Genomic DNA, 23,490 nt, shown 5'->3' with positions numbered 1-23,490 from the left:
GCTAACGCACCCTTAGTCAAAAGAGACCAGATACAGTTTCTCACATCACTGACGAATCGAACCCGGGTCTTTCCAACCAAAGGGCTTCGCCTATACTGACTGAGCTATGGGGGGGGGGGCTCAGATTGGCGTGAGTAAAAAATGGTAACCCCGCTCAGTATACCAGCATACATTTTCATTTTATCATGTTGTTTACGTTTACTACTAAAAAGAATAGTACTATACTGCTTTGCCAGTGTCAGAATATAGAAGAATGTAAAACGTGAACATTGTTGACTGGGCCTATTTTAAAGTCCATCAATATGATATATAAAGTACAGTATTTAAAAAAAAAATAGTTTTCAATAGTAAATGCAAAGACCTCCGAAAATAATGAGGATGGATGGAATATAAACTATTTATAGATTAAACAAGTGTCTAAGTATTTCAAAGAATTTAATTCAACAAAGGTTCATAATAAATAATAAATTCTCCCTATGTAAGTCTCTTAATACTGGTTCTGCGTATAATTATGGTAATATTTCATCTTCTCCTTTCTCTTATTACTCAAATAGCGCTTATTAAAGGAATAATTCCTGCAAGCTTGTGTTGGCGCTTATCTCTCTTATCTGGCATCACAGTTAGAAAATTCTTTTGGGGAGGGATGGATGAAGTGGGGAATGGACTCTTGCATCGGCAGGTTCCTCTCTAGGCGCTAGCTTTATTAAATGTACTAAATGAAAACATTTCAGTAAAGTAGAATTAAATCCTCCTAAACCCTCCTGTTCGCGTCCTTGCTTACATCATTAAGTAATGGAAAAGAAAAATGCAGTGTAATGAAATATTTAAAAGCCTTCAAATATGCACAGATTGTGTCGTGGTCACAGTCGGGGATATGCATGACAATGAAGCGCTATCAAGAGAATTTCATTAAAGATAGAGAATGAACAGCATGGCTCCAAGTGAGTGGAATGAAGTTGGAATGAGGAACTTCATATAATGTGCAGCGTGACAAAGATCACGGGGTACTGGAGTCAAATCAGATATGCGTAAAATGCACGTTACGAAACAGATCAGCAAATTGTCATTGCAAAAATTAAAAATAATTATGACTATGTGACCAAGGTGCAAAAAAATTTTAATTGGCAATCGCAAAATGTCCCGACCAGATATCTTTTTTTTTTGCTTTGAAGCAAGCAGAGATAAATGCTTAGATTGATTTCTACTAAATAAACTGCTATTTTCTAACTCCAAAATTTAGTAAATACGGTATCAGCTCAACAGTGCAAACGATCGATGTTGACCAACTAATTTCTCCAGTCCCAGCTCACTATGTCATAATTATTTCTGTAGCATACAGTATCGGGGGGGGGGGGGGGGTTAATGGGCATAAAATCATCTTAACAACAACCAATAAAATAACTTTAAGAAACACATACAGGGTGTTCGGGATAAATTTGACAGTTTCGTAAGGAAAAAGAAAATCTTCTTTGTATCTATTAAATTTAATGAATTGACAAAAAAACATTACAGGCAGAGTTAATTACAATACTATCAACAAGATTTACTCAAAATAACCACCATTAGCATCGATCACAGCTTCAATTCTGCTTCGGAACCTCGAACAAGCTGATGCTACAGTCTCCCTGGGAAGGGCCGCAAAAACTGTTTTAATTTTATCCATTAACTGGGCTTTTGTATTACTGGAAGTGCGATTGGTGTCTTTTTCAACTGCGCCCCATACAAAATAATCCATGGGGTTAAGGTCTGGGGAGTTTGGAGGCCAAACATTTGGACTGGTGAAGTCGTAGAAATTTTCAGACAACCATTTTTGACTTTTCCCAGAGGTGTGGCAAGGGGCCGAATCCTGCTGCCATACATACGGCCTACCATTGGCTACCCTTGTTATCCAGGGCTTGACTACAGTTAGCAACTCCACGAACAAAGCCCGAATTCCAATGCCAGGGTTCTTCAACACCTGTTCCTGCAGATTTGCGAGGAATTCTGCTGTACGAACGCAATCAGATCGTCTGCTAGGGATCTTTCTTCTTGCTACATCCTCGTAGTCACCATTGCAAGTCTCTAGTTCATGCCTGATTGTTTTTACTGTATTCAGGGAGCATTGGGCAGCAGTCGTAATATCCTTATTTTGATGGCGGGCACGAATCATCATGATACAAGTTATTCTATTCCATGATTCAGGTGGGTTCCAGCTATCCATCCTTTCTGACATCTTGTATATGAATGAAGAAGGGTCCAAACTTTTAAATGAAGAGAAGTGTGTGTTAATACATGTAACTTACGGAAAAATATAATTAATTATAACTATGTCAAATTTATCCCGAACACCCTGTATATATATATATGTGTGTGTGTGTGTGTGTGTGTTTTGTTTAATTATTGAATAAGTTGATCGAAACATGAACTGAAAGGAGATTTCACTATAATAATGATACTAATAGATAAAATCTTATATATATATATATATATATATATATATATATATATATAATGTTCTGTTTCACGCTTACACGTAGACCATGCTTACTTTCGAATCCAGATGCGATGAAATAGGTTAGTTAATCCTTATTCTTAGAGTCTTCTTTACCTGTAGATTGCGTGTTTCTTCTGGCTGATTTGTCTTTTTTCGGGGTGAAAAATCCCGAGTTTCCAGGACAAAAATCCTTCTATCACCATACACGAGACCGGCTAACTCGCCTTCAGATGAAAAGCCATGATAAAGGTTCATCGCGTCCTAGACCGGATTCGAATGTAAGTCTTTCCATTCAAAGGCATCTTCGAAACTGACTCAGTTACGAAGTCGTTATAATGTTCTACTTTGAAACATTATTCTGTAATATTCTAAATTTTAGATAATACAGAATATTTTAAAATAGTACAAAATAGTTACTAAAATCCTCGCTAACCACCCAATAATATTGTATGCATCTTAACTAATGTTAGATAATTTTAACGAAGACATGAAATGCTATCAAAGGAATTCATTGACCATTATTGGTGTATTGTTTTTACCATGAATTGCATTCGACGAATCGCTTTCTGGATGAACTACCTTTCGATGAATTTTCATGGAATTCTCGGACAAGATATTAGTGTTTTTTCTTCGGAGTGGACAAAGAGAGAGAGAGAGAGAGAGAGAGAGAGAGAGAGAGAGAGAGAGAAAGAAAGATTTATATTCCAAACGGAAAGCATGAGATGGCAACAACCAGTCTGTTTATGAGTCCTATATTTTGCTTGAAGGAGGGAGAACAGTGCCCTTTCTTTCTTTCTTTTAGTTTGTACTTGGAATACAAAGAAGAGGAATGTCATGAGTATGCGGTTGTTGTCACCATGAGTATATTGTGACATATCAAGGATATTCAGATTATTACATCGGATTACTCGGTATTACCTGAAAAATAAATCTACACGTTTCCTTTTTAAACAGGACCTTAAATTAGGATCTGAGTAGGATCCAACAAATATCTCCAGATTCTATGGGTTATATTTCAGGATCTGTTTAAACAGGAAACGTGCACTATTGAGGTCACAACTAAGGCGTCATTCGACATAATCTAAGACAAATTGAAAAAGAAAAAAAAAACAAAGGTTTCTTGTGGTCCTCAGATCATTAGAAGTCCGTCAAAAATTAACTATTTTATATAATTTTTATACTTTCATTGCCTACTGTATGCAACGTTACCTTAAACGAAACAGAATTACAGTTGACCCTTGGAGAACTCAGGTTTGAACTGCGCGGGTTCACTCATACGCGGATTTTTTCAATAAATATATTGGAAAATTTCTGGAGATTCAACAATTTGGAAAAAAAAAACTCGCAGACGAACCGCATAGCCTAGAAATATCGGCAAAATTAAGAAAAAGTTAGGTATGTCATGAATGCATAAAATATATGTAGATACTAGTCTATTTTTACCATTTACTCCATAAAATATGTACAAATCTATTATAAAAAGTTATTAATTAATTAATTAGTTAAATTAATTAATTATCATAAAATAAAAATTTTATAACGATTCATTCATTAGTGTATAGGCTAGGCTAATGCGTAATACGTAGATGTTATAGTAATACGTATAACATCTACAGTGTTTTGTATCATATAAGACAATATTGAGGTAGGTACTGACAGACATACGATTCATCTTGCAAACAGACGACGTAAACTTACGGTATCGATAAATACCGTACTGTAAATATATTTTCTCTCCCTTATGAATTTCTTGATAACATTTCTTTTCTCTAGCTTACTTTATTGTAAAAATACAGTACTCCTTCCCCAGGCATATGGCTTTGCGCTTCGCGACCATATACCTGGGGAAGGAGTGTCCTAGGTTCGATTCCCGTCAACGACGTGAGGAGCTGAAGGATCTTCCTCAGCCATAGCCAAGTTAGCCGATCTTGGGCGTGGACAGCGGAGTTTTTTCCGCCCGTTTATCTGGTGTTTTTCATTCCGCAAGCAGGCAAACCTGTCCGAGGACACACACGGATTACAGTCAGGAATACTGACCCAGCCATAGGTCTGATTCGTCATCCTATGCCAATTCCGGAGCCCGGATAAAATTTGGAAGGACTAGATGGTACCGCGAACTCCCGTATAAAGGGGGAACGCTGTATCATCACACAGAATTTATTTATTTATTTAGTACATAATACATATAGCATATGTGTTAATCGACTGTTTATGTTATCGGTAAGGCTTCCGTTCAACAATAGACAATTAGTAGCTAAATATTTGGAGAATCAAAAGTAATACGCCGATTTTCGAATTGCGCGGAGGTCGGCATTCAAGGGTTAACTGTACTTTATATTTTCTTTATGGGATTAAAATAACAACTCACCTTTTGTGGGTCATGATCCTCGTGAGGAAGCAAAGTGGAGACATGGAACATGATCTCGATACCCTTCCAACATGTATATACAGATTCTGTGCCTGTTAAATCATGAACCGTGTCTAGACCTCCTTTGTACTTGTCGAATCCTAATTGAAATGCAAATCAGAAATATCACAAAATGTAATGTTTTAAATGCTTCATATTTACAAGAAAATTGTTTGGTTATTTATTTATAAAATATTAAACAAAATCGCCTTCGACTATGTTCATGAATATTATGCTCTCTTTCAAAATTCAAATTGATATGAAACCTTAAAACAACAGATCCACGCATTGGCGTGCCACACAGCAATCAGTGTGAAACAGCACCACCAATAACTAAACGATATTAAGCTAGCAATTCTTTGGTTTATTACTAATTCAGATGATAACTTTGTGCTGGCAACCGAAATTTAATCTTCACAGTTTTTCAAGTAAAATCATGCATTCATTCTACATGCAAGTACACACTTTAATCGATAACAGACAGATCTGCTGAACAAATTAGATTAATCGACTTAGGAAGATAAGAGCTTCTCTTGTCATTTTTTTTTTTTTTTACATTTAATCCAATTTTGATTTTTGATTAATAAGAAATGACATCTTTACCTTTAAGTCGAACTCTGGCACCCAAGATGGAAAGAAAGTCTTCGAATTTATTACTGTTCTGGTGATTGGAAAGAATTTGCTCCTCGGTGCACTGCCCTTCTTTTACGAAAATCACACCCACCTTTAATTCTGACTTAATGAACACCTTAAAAAAAAACATATAGGTGAGTTGTTGCTATTTAAAATTATGCCAAGCGAATTAACGAGATGAACCTTAGTATTGTTTTAATACGACAGGTTTATCTGATTTGTTGTGATAAAATAAATCCAAGATTATGGAATAGAAAAACCATATCACCTCCGTCAGAGACCGACTAACTCGCCCTCACTTGCGGAGCCTTATTAATGGCCCTTGCATCTTCAGAGGAATTCGAATCCACGTATTTCCAACCAAAGGAAAGATATATGACGGAGGACACACGTGTGTGTCCTTCCGTCACACACTCACACACACACACACATATATATATATATATATATATATATATATAGCTGTCCTACTTAATTATCATAATACAATTGTCATAGTATAATATAAAATGTTTAAAGGTATATTCTTTTTTTTTAACATTTTTATAAATTATTTTTAACTGTTTCAAATTTTGAAAATAAATTTCAAGAAAAATATGTGTATTTTTCTTGAAATAATGAATAATTAATATTCATTATAATGAATTAATATTCATTATAATGAATATAATGAATAATATTCATTATGAATATTAATGAATATTATTCATTAATATTCATAATAATAATGAATATTATTCATTATTATTATGAATAATAATGAATAATATTGCATTATTATTCATAAGATCAGTAAAATCAATTTTATTTGATTTTACTTTAATTTTGAGTCCTCTCAAAATTTCAATAAAAAAGGAAAGATAAAAGACAAATATTCTTAATTAAAATAACCATTCAGCCTATATAGTTAAACAGTAAATGTATCGTAAGGTGTGCCCATATAATTACTTTGGAGTAATAATATTTATATACTCACTAGATACTTTGAAATTAGGACAAGTGAGTGATCGGATTTTCGTGTTCCTTAATTTTTCCAATTTTCAGTTTTCTAGAATGTATTTTAAGTGAATTGTTCCCGCTCTCATAAGGAAGCAGTAACTCGAATAACAAGTGCAGTTAGTTAACAAAAGATTGCATTTTTTTCCCTTTGCCTCATAGCGCCTTAGCTGCTTCTACCGCAGTTTCAACCAACCCAATCCGAAAACCATTTTTAATTAATTAAACAATTAAAGACGTAAGGAGAGGAGGAGATTCAAGTATCTTACCTCAGGCATTTTAAAAGGTTGAAACTTAAAATCAAAACAATAACGACAACGACGACGACGACAACAACAACAACAACAACAACAACAATAAAAAGATTCTGAAGCACCATCAAACTGTGTTCAAAATTAAGAGATAGGTTTTAACATCGAATTTTAACATTGGATTTTAACATTGGATTTTGAAGCTTGAAAATCCACAAGGATATATTGATTTCAAAGTATATTTTAATAATATAATCAGCAGTTAAAAATGTAAAATGCAGAGCTTCAAATTTTTAAATGTTGTAGCTTTTCACAGTTTTCATGTATTTCATGTGTTATGGGTAATTGCCTATAATACAACAAATATAACATGTTTTGTGTTCTTCAGGTTTTTTTTCAGGTCAACATCTGTTCAACAATTTAAGGCATACAAACAATATATTCTTTACAAAAAGATCAGAACTGGCGTTACCATTGTCATTATTTATTTAGTTAAATTACTTACCTGATCTAATTTTAGCAGCTCATCCTGCGTGGAAGGCAATTGTCCTAGTACTAAATTTGGTCTTATGCTTGCTTCATTTCCCAGTGCGTGTACCACTGCTTCTCTATCGTAACGATCAGCACATATACTGGATGTAGGCACTAAACCGTGGAGTGTATAGCTAACAGTGCGCACCATAATTCTAAACAAGAAAAAATAATTGGTATTTTGAAGCGTTGATTATCAAAAAAAAAAAAAAGTATTTTGATTATCAATATCCTTCATATAGTCTACCAATACAGTTCGTATAGCAATTCTTATCAGATCAGTTTAATTATATACAGTATGTGATATTGCATATTACACTGGTTTTATATGAGCTATAAACAGTAAAGAATTTTGATCGTTTTATATGCCACTGGTAGTTTACATGATTTTGGTAATACATTGCTTATACCCGTATGTAAAAAATGGGGATATAGGAAAAAAGATGAGAATATTTTCACCTATTATGTGTTTGTGCTTTGTTGACGTGTGACGTGTATAGCTTTTGTACTTAGGTGATTCCATTTTTCTGTAAGTACCTGTATGTTGACTGTTGTTATTATGTCTACACATTACATAATGTCAATAAGCAGACTTCCTTTGTAGTGCCTCAGTAAAAAAAATCTTCCAAAGGAAAAGTTTAACTGTTTCTTTAACCTTTTTGTTTTGTTTGCTTGTTCAAAAGGATTTAGCGGAAACTTCCAACGTAGTATTTCGTAAAAATGAATGGAAATTGTATTGCCTTTGAATGTGTTCATAAAGTACAATAATCATTATTAGTAAGCAATTCTTTTGCGACAAAGAAGGTTCCTTGCTTCTGTTAATTGGCATCTCTTCTAAAATGCGAAAAAGTTTTAAAGATATCTTTAATAAAGTAAGAGACATCATTAGCGAACTTCACCATCATTAGGGAGTTTTCAGTGACTAAAATAGGAGCCAATTTAAGGTTAAATAAACGATTATTTAAGCTGCAGTCATCTCCATTAATCACCAAAAGTAACGTAATCAAGATGGAGCAAAAGCTTTCGAGTGTTTCCTGGGCAGGTTAGTCGGTATTGGCGATACTTTGGAAAGAACTAGGGATAGAATACCGTTTGAGATTCGAGGAATCTTGGTGACTTTTCAACGGAAGACGAATTAGCTAGTCTCATACGAATGTAGAAAGAATTTTACTCTTCTCAGAAACTAGTTTTTCTACTTGAAAAACAAAGTAATCAGCGAGAGAATACAATGCACGCAAATAGCAGACATAACTGGCTATATAGATATTATTAACAGCCTTAAGTTTTTTCCTTTTCTTTTTTTTTATAATTCAGGTGGATGATATAAATTGTTATTAGACAACCAATATAAAAAGACAAACATGCATTTGCCTTCTTAAAGGAAAGTAAGTATGCACTAGCAAGTAAGGTAGAACCCTCTTCGTTGGACAGGGCTACAATCAATGCTATGATTTCAAAGGAAGCCTAAGCAATTAAGAGATTACTTCACGTCTTAAATATATTCAGGTATAAGAAAATAAAATAAAACCCAACGATATTGTATTTAAAGAAGAGTTACAACATATGAGACAAATTTTCAAGCTTACAGTTAATGTAAGGAAGGAATCAACTATAGAAAAGTCACAGGACCATAGTAAAAGGTTACAGGGCTTTTTAATGATGCGATTGTACCATCGCATCGTTAAAAGACAACAAAAGATAGACGGAATTAGCCTTACAGTATAGGTTTTGAGATTAAGATAATTGATTTTTAAATTTCTTCTCTCTCTCTCTCTCTCTCTCTCTCTCTCTCTCTCTTTCGAAAGATAAAAATGAAAGATCAAAAAATATTAGATATATATAAAAATTAACTATTATATGTATAATCCCATCCAGGAAAAGTAAACCCATGGCATATTCGTACCGTGTGTGGGCAATAATCTCGCCATAGCAAACGTTGGGCTCAAGCTGAGATAATTTTGTGGCGGTGGGGGTCCCTAGTTTAAGAAAATTAGAAATCGGGAATATATGATATTAAACAACATTAAAAAATAAACACCATATTTATTGATTATACTTTTAAAATTAAAAAAATAATAATTATAAAGAAACCTTTATTGTTTTTTGTTGAGCAAAGTCTTCCAAAATTTTATCAATTTTTAAATTTCTTTCTCGGGGCCCAATTTGGTTAAGGCCGGCCCTAAAGAGTGGCATAATCTGCCAGGGAGCTACTTTAGACCTCCAATAAGCAAGTTCATAGTCTTATGTGTGGTATTAAAAATCATCAATCACCTAAAGAAATTCACATACCTGCCCGCTACAGCGGTAGCTATGAGGTTGTTGTTGGTGAGCAAAGAAGCTATGCACTCAATAAACGATGCCAGTGAACTGTCCGTTTCAGTGACTTTGCAGAAGGAAAGGGCAGCAGTATTCACGACCACTATTTTCCCCATGAATAATATTTATCGATGATTGTTATAGTCCCTAATATTACAAGCTTCAGTATTGAACAGAGAGAGAAGGAGGTTGTCACTGATCGACATTACAGGTGTCAATAATTTTAAGATCATACAAATATACATTTAATATGTAGTCCAAGAAAATTTATTAATCTCCTCCCATCTAATGCAAAACAAAGATAGACTTATTGTTATTTAATTTCAAACATTACGCTCCTGACTAAACATTTTTTTATTATTCATTTATAAATACTTAAATTTGTTTATAGCATCCATGAAACAATCTCAAAGATTTGCAGAAAGCATTTTTTTTTTTTTTAACCATTGTTTGTTTTAGTTGAAGCAAGCTTTGAACTAGAGTTTATTACATTCGCGATTTCCTACTGATTTAGCTAACCTAAATAACTTGGTTTCCTTATATTCCCTGTAGCGCGTGTGCTGTAGTGCTAAAAGCAGAATATTGTTTGGTGATGTGCAGCGCTTTTAGACAATTGACAATTTCCCTAGAGGAATTCACTTTGTTTTAGATCCGCCTGGGAAGGCTGCGATCGACACATATCTCGTAAGCAAATATTTTCCTCACATTACGTCGATAATTAATACTGCTGCACACCGTTTCTCTGAACATGTTTACAGTACAGCAGTGGAGTTCTACCTATTATCTTGCAGAGAGTCATTTCCATTAATGCTTCGGGAAATTCCGTATGCAGTTAATCTATTTCGATGAGACGAAACATTCTGCTCAAATTAAATCTTTTTAGAAAAAAAAAAAAGAACAGTTTGATATCTTTTATTAAAAAGGATTTTACAATGAGTCCTTAGAATGCTTGAACGTGTCACGTAATAATAAAAATAATTAATATTGATTATTAATAACTAATAATAAAAAATTAATAATTAATAATAATAATAATAATAATTTTCTTTTTCTTTCGCTCGACATTTATTAATACTGAATTTTATATCCTAAACAATAACTTTAAATAACAGATTGATTTTAAATTAAAACAAGGAATTGGTTTTCATTCATTCTTTCTTTCTTTCTATTTTTTTTATAGCGTAAGAGAAGGAATGTCATTAATAATTAACGAAATTTTCAAAATTTCTTCAGTTCGTTTTGATGAGGAAAAAGTGTGGAATTGAATTGAGACATTCTTCAAAGAAAAAAAAATTGTGTGTCTAATACAAATCGGCCATGAGAACACTCGCAATTTACAGACAAAAAAAAATACTATCGGTTGTAGGTGGTAGATGGAGTATTGCGCTAACGGCGCAGTGCTGTTGTGTGCATTTGGAGGATGAAGTAGTGGAGACGGTGAGTTATGTATAGTGGAGTAGTGACCTCCGACAATGAGACCTTTTGGAGGTTTAATAATAGTAATACTTTTTTTTTCAGTGGTGTTGATTGTGATTTGTGATAGTTTATATTATATCGTGTTGTCTAATTTTGCCACTACAAATGGTCTCATAGACGAATCAACATTATGATAAGTTCTGTTGTGCTGAGATAAATACCAGACTCATTAATTTTTTTTCTAACAAGAGTGGAAATGATGCTTTATATCGCTCGAAACGTGTTCGTAATATCAACCCCCCCCCCCCACACACACACATGTACACACCCACACACTGCTCCAATTATTCGATTTTAACAAAAAAAAAAAAAAATTGAAATTGAAATTTAGCAACTCGTATTGAAATCTGGGTAATGGGGAGCTGAGTGTTATGTCCATACATTTGGATTGGGTAAAAATCTACGATGGCATTTTACGAAATTTATCTGAAAACGAATCCTACTTTTATTTATTTATTTATTTGTATTTAGGTAATGAGAAAATGTCAAACTTTTGGGCATCTTTCATCCCCAATGAATTGAAATGAGAACTTAAAGAAAAAAGAGTAACGAATACTCGCCTTTCCTATAAGTTGCAATAATAGTAATTTTCCCTGTTGGTAATCCCTCCATTAGTTTCCTGATATCACTCACGGAGAGACAACAGATCGTATTACTTTTCTCTGAAAGCAGTGATTTGTGGTTATCTGACTGATGTGTTCTTACATTACAGGAATTGGTTGTCATTTTAGTTGATAAACAGAGTAAAACTAGTTTAGCCGCCGTAGGTTCTCAAATTATATTACATTAGAAAGTTTTCTAGTGACTGCTGGGATATTTGTCCTTTTTTGGGTTTTTACACGGAAGTTTTTCCACACAATGATTATGGAATTAATGATATCAGCAATGGTACTTTTAAAGAATGAAACCAATGTTGCGAATTCATTCCATTACTTCTTTCTTCTTCCTTAGTGCTTTCTCGAATGCATATGTAGAAAAACAAATAATATTGCATTCCTTCTCATTAAAACAAAAAAAAGAAAAAGAAAAAATACGAAGAAAGAAATAAAATTTAAACTTCTGCTGTCCAATCAACTTTTTTCCTCATCGCATCTAATACTTAAAAACATTCAAGTACATCAATGAAGAATGTATTCCATCTTTCTAATATATCGCGTTTTTAGGTAAATTTATTGATTTCCAAAAAAAAAAATACATTGCTGAAATCCATGATGAATATTAGTAGAAAAAAAGCGCAGAAGTTTAAATGAATAAATAAACTTTATTTTGTTTTACAATAAATTAAAGTATAGAAATATATATATTTATTATAAAATATGGAAAATGCTGACATTTTTCTGAACAATGTGGTTTCGTTGAATTTTTCTATTACATGGACCGAATCTAAACGATGAAACATATGATGAGAGTAAGAAAAGTTGAGTTAAATCTCAGAGAAATCAGAAACCTTTTTTCTTTTTTTTTTACTCCACTCTAATCCTATAATAATTAGTCTACATAATCTTATACTTATACTCATAATCTTATAATAGGATGCAGGTTCAAATCCCCGCTTCTGACATGGATGTTTGTGATTATCTTTAAATGGTAGGTAGGTGAATTTCATTGCCCGCTGTAAGACCACTGAATTGTAAAACATTTTCACGTTTGGTTTATAGAAGAAGTATTCCAAATAATGTAACAAAGCAATAAAATGCTGTCCCTTCTCAGTTAGCATTAGCAGAGGGAAAAAAATCTTTGAAAAAATATGTCTATAAATTTCTTAGTCTGTCCATATAAAGAATTACTTCGTTTTAAGACAGCCTCGCCTACTCCCTATAAGGGGAATAAAAGGCGTTAGCTGATTTTTTTAAAGACTAGAATGAGTCGTATATCACACCTAAAATGTGGATTTCAACTCCATATTAAAGACAATTCTCCATAAAATCCAAATACCAGTTATCTTAAATTCAACAGTATGAGGATTCTAAACACAAAATCCTTTAAAGTTATATCATACATTCAGTGATCAATATTTACTTACCAGCAGACATATTAAAAATACCACGAACAGCTTTAAAACTTTCACCTTCAACTACAAAATTAATATTATTGTTATACGATAATCGACCTCATACAGCCCATCCACACCACACTAGTCTATCTCAAATGGCAACTCCACACTAACCTACCTTGGGTGTGCTCTCTGGCCGATTCACCTGTTTTCCGAGAGAAAAAAAAAACCGAGTTCCTGGAGGAAACCCTATCTCGTAGGGCTACTCACCTTTATGAAGGTTCTTCAAGACCTAGACGGGATTCTGAATTCAGGTTCTACAACCAAAGTATATCGTTGTTAACTGAACTGTGGCGGCTCTATCTGGCAAAAGCATCATACCTGTTGTTCATCTATAATATGTTTCTTTGCTATTTTTTGCTTATTAAAATTTAAATTTAAAATTAAAATTCATCTCCTCTTGGAAAGGTCTCGAACTCTACTATTATAATTTTAATATCCTCTGCAACAAACTTCCAGATAAGTGTCATTGCCGTCTGCCACTACTACAATCAGCTATTAGTGCCATTTACAGTTCAATGCTATTGACGTTGCTTAAGTTAGTCGTTTTTTTTTACTTTATTATTATTTGTAACGGAATTCCATTCCACGAAAATTTGGAAACCAGTAACGTAACACATTCAATGGATAGTCTAAATTATTTAAATCATACATATACATATCAGCTAAAAAAATTTATCTACGCACTTCATTGGCGCTTGTGAGAGAAAGGATTCAACACACGAGATACGAACTTAATAAAAGTGATATTAATTGCCGCAAGTTCTTTGATGAAATTTCCAACAATTTAGAATACACCATATGGAATCAATTAGATCAAATGATACAACGCAGTTACGAAAAAACTTTCAAACTTTATAAGGACAAACAAATTAGGAAATTCAATGAACTGTACAAGAAAAAATATCGGACACAAAACAACCTCCCGGATGACACAGTGATTTTCAATTTGTCAAATCATAGCCTCACAAAAAATGAATCTGACATTCTCAAAAAAAGGTTTTAATTTCGCGATTACGCCCAAACACTTTCCTAAAATGGATTTTATGTGTGGAATTGAAAAATGGCTATATCCACTACCACAAAACGTGGCCGACACTATTAGATTCAAAAGTACAATAATCCTAGCCAAAGCCAAACAACCTGTTTTCAACACGTCTCCTTATGATAGAAAGGCAATTCTCAACTTGAAGAAAAATAAAGATATCATTATTACAAAAGCTGATAAGGGAAATTCTACAGTTATCCTCACCTCTAAAGATTATTATGATAAGTTAAACGTATTACTATCAGACAACTCCACTTATAAGATCCTAGACAGAGACCCCACAATAAAAAATCATAATGAAACAAACCAACTAATCAGAAATTGTAACATTTGGCTAGAAGAAGTGAAGAGAACACTAAAATCCTCACATCCTATCACTCCAAGACTATATGGGACACCTAAAATACATAAACAGGATATACTTCTCCGTCCAATAGTTGATGGAAGATCATCACCAACCTACCTTTTGGCAAAGCATCTTGCAAACTTATTAAATAATAAAATAAGATCAACAGAATCCTATATCAAGAATAGTCAACATTTTGTAAATAAACTCCAAGCCATTAAGACTGCACCAACAGACATACTAGCCAGTCTAGATGTTGTATCCCTTTTCACCAATGTACCAGTAGAAGAGGTAATAAACATCATCCAAGATCGCTTTCCTCTAAACATCACACAGATGCTTAGACACTGCCTTCAATCTAATTTCTTCAAGGTTAACAACACCATATACCAACAATTAGAAGGCCTAGCAATGGGAAGCCCACTATCACCATCTTGTGCAGACCTTCTCATGGAAAAACTTGAAAAAGAAATTCTCTCTGCAATCTCTCCGAGACCATCTACATGGTGGACATATGTGGACGATATCTTCATCATATGGCAAGACAGCTTAGATAACCTAAAATCGTTTGTGGATAAAATCAACTCAATACATAGCAAGATAAAATTCACTCTGGAGTGGAAAACAACAACCAACTGCATTTTTTAGATATCTTAATAAAAAAACAACCTAACAGTGTCAAATTATCCATTTACAGAAAGCCCATAGATAATGGAAGATATCTTCACTATACTTCAAACCATCACAAGACACACAAACTGAGCATTATCCACATGTTGAAACATAGAGCCAAAACGTTTATATCAGAAGAGGAGGATACACAGAATGAACTCTCACTAATAGCCAACACATTATCACAAAATGGATATCCTCAAAACATCATCAAAAAATATCTATACAATGACAACCCCAGACAAGAAGAATCCCACTGTCAGCACATTTCTACTGTAGTGATACCTTTCATCAAGTCAATTTCTTATAAAATAGCAAGAATACTAAGAGCCCATAACATCAGAGTGGTCTTCAAACCAACCACCAACATCAGACAAGTTTTAGGATTCCCAAAAGATAAAGTACTGTTCTACAAATATCCAGGAGTATATTACATTCCCTGTTCCTGTGGTCTTGCCTACATCGAACAAACTTCACGAAGTTTAGAAATTAGACAAAAAGAACATGTTGGTGATGTAAACCACAACAGAAGCATCTCTTCCTGCTTAGCACATCATTTCTGTACGTCTAGCCACACGATAGATTGGCAAAACAGCTCCATGCCATATCTCGATGACGACTACAGGCATCGTTTATTTAAGGAAACCACAATAGTGGCAATAACCGGCCTCAACAGAAATGAGGGTGTAATTCTAAACAGTTCGTGGAAAAACTTGATCCTATCTCTCAATCAATCTGAACTACAGCTAGCCAGTAATCACATTACACGTCTACAACGCATGTGTGATAATGAATAAGAACAATAAGTCCTCTCTGTCACGCGAAACGTGTAACCATAGCTACTAGTTGGTTTACAACGTGTTTTATGTTCCTTTCAATTTGCATTTACTAGTTTTCATATCTCCTTAAACGCCTTGAAAAAGCAGACAGTTTGCTGGCGAAACTGGTAGGTTTGAATAAATGTTTTATTGTAAACTGGTCTGTATTAATAAAGGATAGTCTAAATATTACCGATTCACATTACCTATTCACAGACTAAATATTACCTATTCACATTACCTATCCACACATCCTGTGAATATTACCAATTCACAGCTGAACACTCCAACTCCAAAATCAGAAAACAGTTTTCTTTCCCATCATTCTTTTTTTATCTACTTTTGTTCGTTTGAACAATTCATTTCTCGTGTATTTTGTAAAATAATAATAATAATCCCAAAGGAACACAGCCTTGTTGTGGAGGGGGAAAGAGGTTTGTTGTTTCAAATCACTGAACTCAGTAGCTACAAAGAGAGAGTAACTAACTGTGTTCTAGGTCCATCTCAATTGTGGAAAGCAAAATGAAATCCATACCGTATTAGTCAGCGATTGGGTTATCAAGGAGTGCGTTACACTGCTTGGGTTCCTGCACATCGACCAACAAGTGTGGTACAACTGTTCTCCTTACTGGACAACCAAATCAGAAAGATGAAAAACAATTGAAAGAAACAATATGGAAAAAATGAAGTGTAAGAGTTCGACCAGCTCCAGTAGGAAAAAATCATCAGGTGATTGCTCTATGTGGCTTCAAAATTCACCTTATAATCACCAAGTTTACCTCATGATGACAGAAATGCCATTCGAACAGAAATCAGTCATATTGGAACATGTCAGTGGCTGCAGGGCTGGATTGAATGCAGCTCCAGCGTTGAGTATATACTAGCCACTACTTGCTAGAATCTTCAACGCTGGAGCTATAGCCCTGCAGCCCTTATGGACGAGTCGCCACTGGAACATATGAACTCCACAAATGAGCCACAAAGGCTACCAACATTAAACGCTTTACATAAATGTAGAATTAAAAAGCTTTTGCTAGACGCAAATACGATAACAGAAATATTCACACCTAAACGTTTAAAGGAAATGAATTAACTCTTGTATAACACTGCCTGTATGATTACAATGAAGATTGGTTACAACTTTGAAGATGAAGCAGTGTACACCGCTGAAAATAAGATTGGAACGAAAAAAAATGCGCGATGATATCAATTTAAAGAATCTCAAAAAAGGACGGTTCAAAAATTACAGCATTAAAAAAATAAGCCTATAAATGCATATAATTCAACAAATGAAGAGCTAAAGCAAAGAATTGTGGAGATTGCACAGAAGATTCGAAAATTTCAATCAATTTCAACTGAACCAGCGTCAGTTCTTCTAATCTCTCTACTGAAATACCCATGCAAGCAATTAATCCCCAGAAAAAGAAGAAACACTGGAAGTTTGGAAGTCAATTTCAGATACTCCTGTTGAACATAATGAAAACGCCTCAGAGATTAAGGAAATAGAATCAATAATGAAAATAAAAAGTAAATGTCGTTGTTACTAAATAGTCAGTACACAAGCCAGAAAAAAAAAAAAAAAACTGGAGTGCACCTGGCAAAGACGAATTTCATAAATTTTGGGTAAAACATCTAAATAATCGAATGCCACATTAATTTAATTATTTGTTGCAATCAAGCTCAATCGAAGATTGGATAACGTCTGGGAGTATATTTCTCTTCATGAAAGATAAGAAAGAGTGCAAACCAAAGTAAGTATTGCCCAATAACATGCCTGCTAATTATGTTTGAACATAGTTGGTAGGAGTACAATGATAGCGAATTCCACATACGATGTATCAAATAAATCGTATGTGGAGCAAGGGAATTAAAAAAAAAGCTATAGGGACAAAGACCAGCTCCTTTGTTGATAAATTGATAAATAATCCCTCAGAAATTAAAAAAAAAAAAAGACGAACAACAAACTTAAATATGGCATGAACAGACTACAAGAAAGTATTCGACTCTTCCACATTTTTCTTCCACTATATTTGGAATTAATAAGAACATCAACGTTCGTTTCTGGCCGTTTACTATGAAAACGTATAAAAGCAACTTTTATATGAACCATTTGGAGATGTTAGCTTCATACGTGAGATTTTATAAGGTGTGTTATTGTTACCATTACTCTTCAACATTTCATTAATATAGTGATGCCTTTGTCTATTATTGTCAGTCCTCGACTTACGATAGGATTCCGTTCTGACGATCCCGTCGTAAGTCAAAATTCACTATGCGTTAATAATTCATCACAATATGTTAACATAATATGCTGCGTAGGTCTGTTTTTGTTAGATTACTAACTAATTTAACTGTTGGTTTGCAGTGAAGTAATACAATCTATAAATTATTACATAATATCACTGTGTACAGTACTCTAATAAATAATGAAACACGAGTGTCTTCTGTGAGTTTACCACTAAAATATTCAGCTGGAAACACATGGAGCAAGAGTAATTCTTCAAAGCTTCAGCTTAATTAATCGAACAATTCATTGCAAGAGGCAGGGGAGAGGCGATCGACTACAATTTCTTCAAATTCAAGACTTGCAATAAAGTGCTCTGATGATGGTTTGCCATATACATAAAGAAAAGGTTTAAGATCGTCTTCAGGAGTAAGTGACAACAAGAGTAGGCTTCTTTAAAACTATTTACATTAGATCAAACTTAGTTCATATAGTTTGCCCTTTCTTTTCTGAATAAATTTCGCTGCAGCAAGCAATTGCAACTTCCATCATTCAGAGTACTGTGCTAAATTTCTCCGTGAAACAACGGGATTGCCTAATTAACAAAAGTGCCTCTGCCAATTTTTTCACTGTAAAGTTTTGTGGGAATTTAGCTTACTTTTCTTTTCTTGTGCATTATTTATCTCTTCTTCTTTTGTTGCTGCTGCTTTTTTCTCCCTTCTTCTTTTGCAATTTTCTGTGCTCTCTTGAGCTCTTTCCCCACTAACTGCTCTCTGCGCCTTTGTTGTCAATCCCCAACTTCACTTTTTTAGCTAGTGTAGTATCATGTCACCAATCTCTTGTAAGGCTTGTCTTTGTTGATTCGTGTGAATGTATATTCAGCAGCTTCTTCCCAACACCATTCATACATTCTGCTGTCACCTTATTACGTGTTGCAAGATATATTCCTTTCAAAAGTCTCTGATCGTTTGCTCACTCTCATAGCAGCAATAGCCTGAGCAAAAGTATTTCTTAACTAAATATCACTAAATGTCTTGAAGGCAGCAACAATATCCTGTCCATGGCTTGCATGAATAAGATGATATTCGGTGAACATGTTAATGGGATGGCCGTCAGAAGTACGATAGTCGTATGTCGCATACGTAGTAAGTCGAGGACTGACTGATAAAAATATGAAATTTCTAAAAATAATATTAAACATTCCAGTCTGGTGTATATGGACGACTTGAACCTAAATGGAAAATCGGTACAGAAAATAGACAAACTGAACACGGTTCATATCAGGTTATCAAAATGGAATTTGGTTTAGATAAATGTGCTATTAAACGATAAAATGTACTATTATCTATTAAACAAACAAAAATTAATGACACTAGACATTTTAGCTTTGACCAGGAGAAACATATAAAAGAAATTTCAGCAAATGAGTATTACATAGGAATTATAAATGCTTATTAGAATATTAGAAGCCAGTTATATTCTTTACTCCAGGGTTGAAAAAATTAGGAATATCCCGAGAACAAAACTTAATAGACTAAACACATTCGAGCAAAGAACTCTTGGGCCATACAAGTTATCCATTACACAGCCGGAAGAGTAGTTTGGACAAAAGAAGACCTGAATAAACCTGATTTCGCAGAACATGTAATTCATGATGAATGATTATACATCATGAATTACATCCTCAAAATGATGTTGACCGACTGTATCGGCCAAGGATGGTAAGGCTGCTGCAAGTAAAACAACTGCTGAAGAAGAAGAAGAAGAAATTCCTTAAAAAAATACATCCACAATAGCAATGAGCAAATGCCCCAAAGCGATTTTATAAGGTCTTATAAAAGTAAGAGGAAAAAAATCGATTACAAAAAGAAAGGCAAAATAATCGATTTGAGCGCTGGAAAAATAAACTCTTACGTGTCTCATATTTACGAAACATCGAAACATCAGAAAAATGAAACTGTTGAATATCTGATCGGCGCCCACAGCAGCATTGCTCAAACTGATTACAACTACTGCCAAGGTCAAGTGTCCAGGATAATTTATTGGTATTTATGCCACAAAAAATAATAAAATAAAATAAAAATAAAAAGCTTTCTCCTCTGATAACTGGTGGCAGCATAACAGAGATAGCAATGGGAAACGAAATACTATTTTTTAATATTATTTTTCTACTAACGCTTGTATTCTTGAGTCTAAATAAAGCCCATTAGTTGGGATTACTACTTCAACTACAACTACTCAATTAATCTGAAACGTTTTTTTTAAAAAAAATTGTTGTTTTTGTGCCTTTTAATTCTTTAAACTTGGTGATATATATATATATATATATATATATAACAAATGGAATAAGACTTGAAACTTGAATCCTGGTTTTCCTTAGTGCATCCAAGTTTGGATTCTCTCTGTTTCTCTAGGAAGGAATATTGACAAGAATGAAAAAGTACAGAGAACAATAACCAAACTGATATCTGAAATGAGAGGTTACTCTCAGGAAGAAATATTTCGTAGGTCACAAAATCTAAAGCCAAACAAACTGAATAGTTTTTAAATGGATCAATAAGTTGAATTATAGATGACACAGTTTTAACAACAGAAGTATCTCCGCAATGTTACGCTCAAGGAAACCCAAAGGGTGGATGGTTGTTTTAATAAACAAGACCACTTCTGACGGCGAATGATTCTGTATACATCATCCTTTTGGGGAAACATGAAAAATAAACGGAATTAAACAGATGGACTCAGTACACAGACCGAATCCGCAAGATTCTTTGTATGTTATGATGTCAGTTATACAAACTTTGCTTCCTTGCATCTGATTTAATACTATTGCTAACACTAAACACAGATTTGTTGATTTCTTTATATAACGATACTGGTTTTGACTCACAGCAAAGTAAATGCAATACCTAATTTTAGTTTCTTGATATTTAAAAATAAATAAATAAATACAATAACAATAACCTTCTTAATGATAACACCCTAGCCAAATACATTAGAATATAGAAGCTTTGTTTTTGAAATGTTGTAGAAATATATATTGACATATAATACTAAACATTATTAAATGAAATTAGTTATCTGTTAGTTGATACAGCACCCCAGGGAACACAGAAACATAAATAGTTAACTCTTTATTTCAATTTTGAAAAGAAAAAAAAACATGTTCTGAATGCTAGAAATTTTCACCAGAACGATAGAGATAAGACATTAGAGAACCCAAATGCTCGCCATCCTCTGAACTGACTGATATATTTCTAGTACTTGCTTTTTCTCCGCAAACAGAGAGAGAGAGAGAGAGAGAGAGAGAGAGAGAGAGATTTAACCCTGCGGAGGGCGCGGTTGAAAAAATTGCAGCGTAGGTCGCGTGTATCAGAGAGATACATTCATTACTAGTATCTGCTAAAATGCGATAAAACTTAAAAAAAAAAACACTGCAAATATCATACATGATGGTTTATTTATTTTCAGTTACAATCTAGAAATTATTGAACAAAGATACAAAGAAAAAACAACAACTAAACCAATACTGTACTGGCATCGGACTTCGCAGTATCTCTCAGATACAATTTACTATCGAATATCACTTTCACTTTCGCATTCGACTCTTATAATTCTCATCATCGGACTCGAGTAACAAAATCGCTGAATCTCTTCAACATCTGGTGGATTATCCAATCGATATAATTTTCCAGCCATTTCCCACGGTAAAAAAAAAAAAAACTAAACCTATACTATACTGACATCGAAGTTCGCGGTATCTCTCAGATACAATTTACTGTCAAATATTAAAAATCTTTACGTAACACGTATTAAACCAAAACTGACCGCATAAATAGTGCGGAATATCACTCGTAACATACGCACGCGCAGCTAGTCATGACCTCCAAGCTATATGTGTAATATATATATATATATATATATATTTATATATATATATTTATAATATATTCATATAATATATTCATATGAATATGTGTAATATGTGTAAGAATATTTATATTAAACAATTTGCATGTATCTGTCAGATCAGCTGCGACCTCCGCAGGGTTAAAGGCACTGGACAGATACCGCAGTTAAAGTTTCTGCCCAAAATGATATACTTCCATATTTATCAGAACATGATGGCCGAAGCCCATTTTATGCCTTACTATTGCAGAGGTGTTGTAGTGATAGTTATTGTACTGGGAAATGTAGGTGCTGAAGTGGTCTGCACATCTTCCTTCTCATCTCTCCTGATTTGTGAGGGCACTATCATATTTTATTATTATTTACAGTCCCTAATCCAGGTCCCCAATTTTTTTTTTTACCCCACTAGCTCGATTTTTTTTTGATATCTCATTCTCTAATTCAGGTCTTACCTTAGCAGAGATTAACCTAGATCTGATTAACGTTAATAACTTGCAATCACCGTCCTGCATTCAGATCATCTGTGTTTCTTTCCTATTATGCATCCCAATGTTCATGTCTGGCTTTTCTACATCTGATATTTTGTCTGTTTTGAGGTTGAAAAATCTAAGTTATCAGGAAAGGAAAAACTTTGCTGCTCACCTTCGTATTCTACTTCATTTCCACTCATTCTCATCTTTATTTCAAAACATCGTTTTAATCCGATGAAATGCTTCTAACCTCAGGGATATAGTACTTTAACATATATAATAATAATGCCAATAAGGACATATTATGTTTCATAATTACATAGAAACAGATCCAAGTAAATGGAATGAATGGATACTAGAGAGAACGGTTCGTATAGTAGGCTTTATTGACAAAAAATTCTGGGGCAATCAAACAGACCAGACTTTGAACTGTGTGGTTGTGTAAACGGATACACATGAGTTCATGTACTAGGCAACGAGTAATTCCCATCACTAAGCGAAAGAGCATGTGAATCAGCCAGTTGTTACAGAACTGGCTCTCACTCTAATCCCTTATCGTATAGGGTTACCATTGTCCAATCTCGAAAGCAGAATCTGTATAATGCCACATCTGACGCAACAGTGCAATAATATCAAGCACGGAGAGAAGATGAAAATACAATTTATTTTCGATATAACTAAAGTTTATCAAAAAGTAAATAACTTCACTAGCTGTGTTTAGTAGTCAACTTTTCACGATTATAAAAGTTGTATTATAAAAACAGTACAGTAAGAAGGGACTCTTCTTCTATGGAAGAAGCTGTCGTAACTGCACGATACCATTTCGAGCTTCTCCAAGAAGGAGAGGGAAAAAAATCCCAGGATAATGAA

The 23,490-nt window shown here is 33.9% G+C and overlaps 1 protein-coding gene across 1 annotated transcript in view; it reads right to left on the bottom strand.

Annotated features, from left to right (window-relative positions):
• Positions 1-23,490, bottom strand: part of LOC150093874 (uncharacterized) — a 135,435-nt gene that overhangs the window by 97,204 nt on the left and 14,741 nt on the right. Inside the window, exons 2-4 of the mRNA XM_090412544.1 lie at positions 7,266-7,446; positions 5,484-5,628; positions 4,842-4,981 (exon numbers count right to left, since the gene is read on the bottom strand). Coding sequence (XP_090268670.1) covers positions 4,842-4,981; positions 5,484-5,628; positions 7,266-7,446 — 466 coding nt within the window. The remainder of the gene's footprint in view (positions 1-4,841; positions 4,982-5,483; positions 5,629-7,265; positions 7,447-23,490) is intronic.

Source organism: Typopeltis vanoorti, chromosome 23 (genome assembly GCF_054136105.1).
Source record: "Typopeltis vanoorti isolate ZY-2024b chromosome 23, IOZ_Tvanoo_1.0, whole genome shotgun sequence".
NCBI lineage: Eukaryota > Metazoa > Arthropoda > Arachnida > Uropygi > Thelyphonidae > Typopeltis > Typopeltis vanoorti.
Note: the sequence above shows the minus strand (reverse complement) of the source record. Positions and strands in the feature narration are given on the sequence as shown.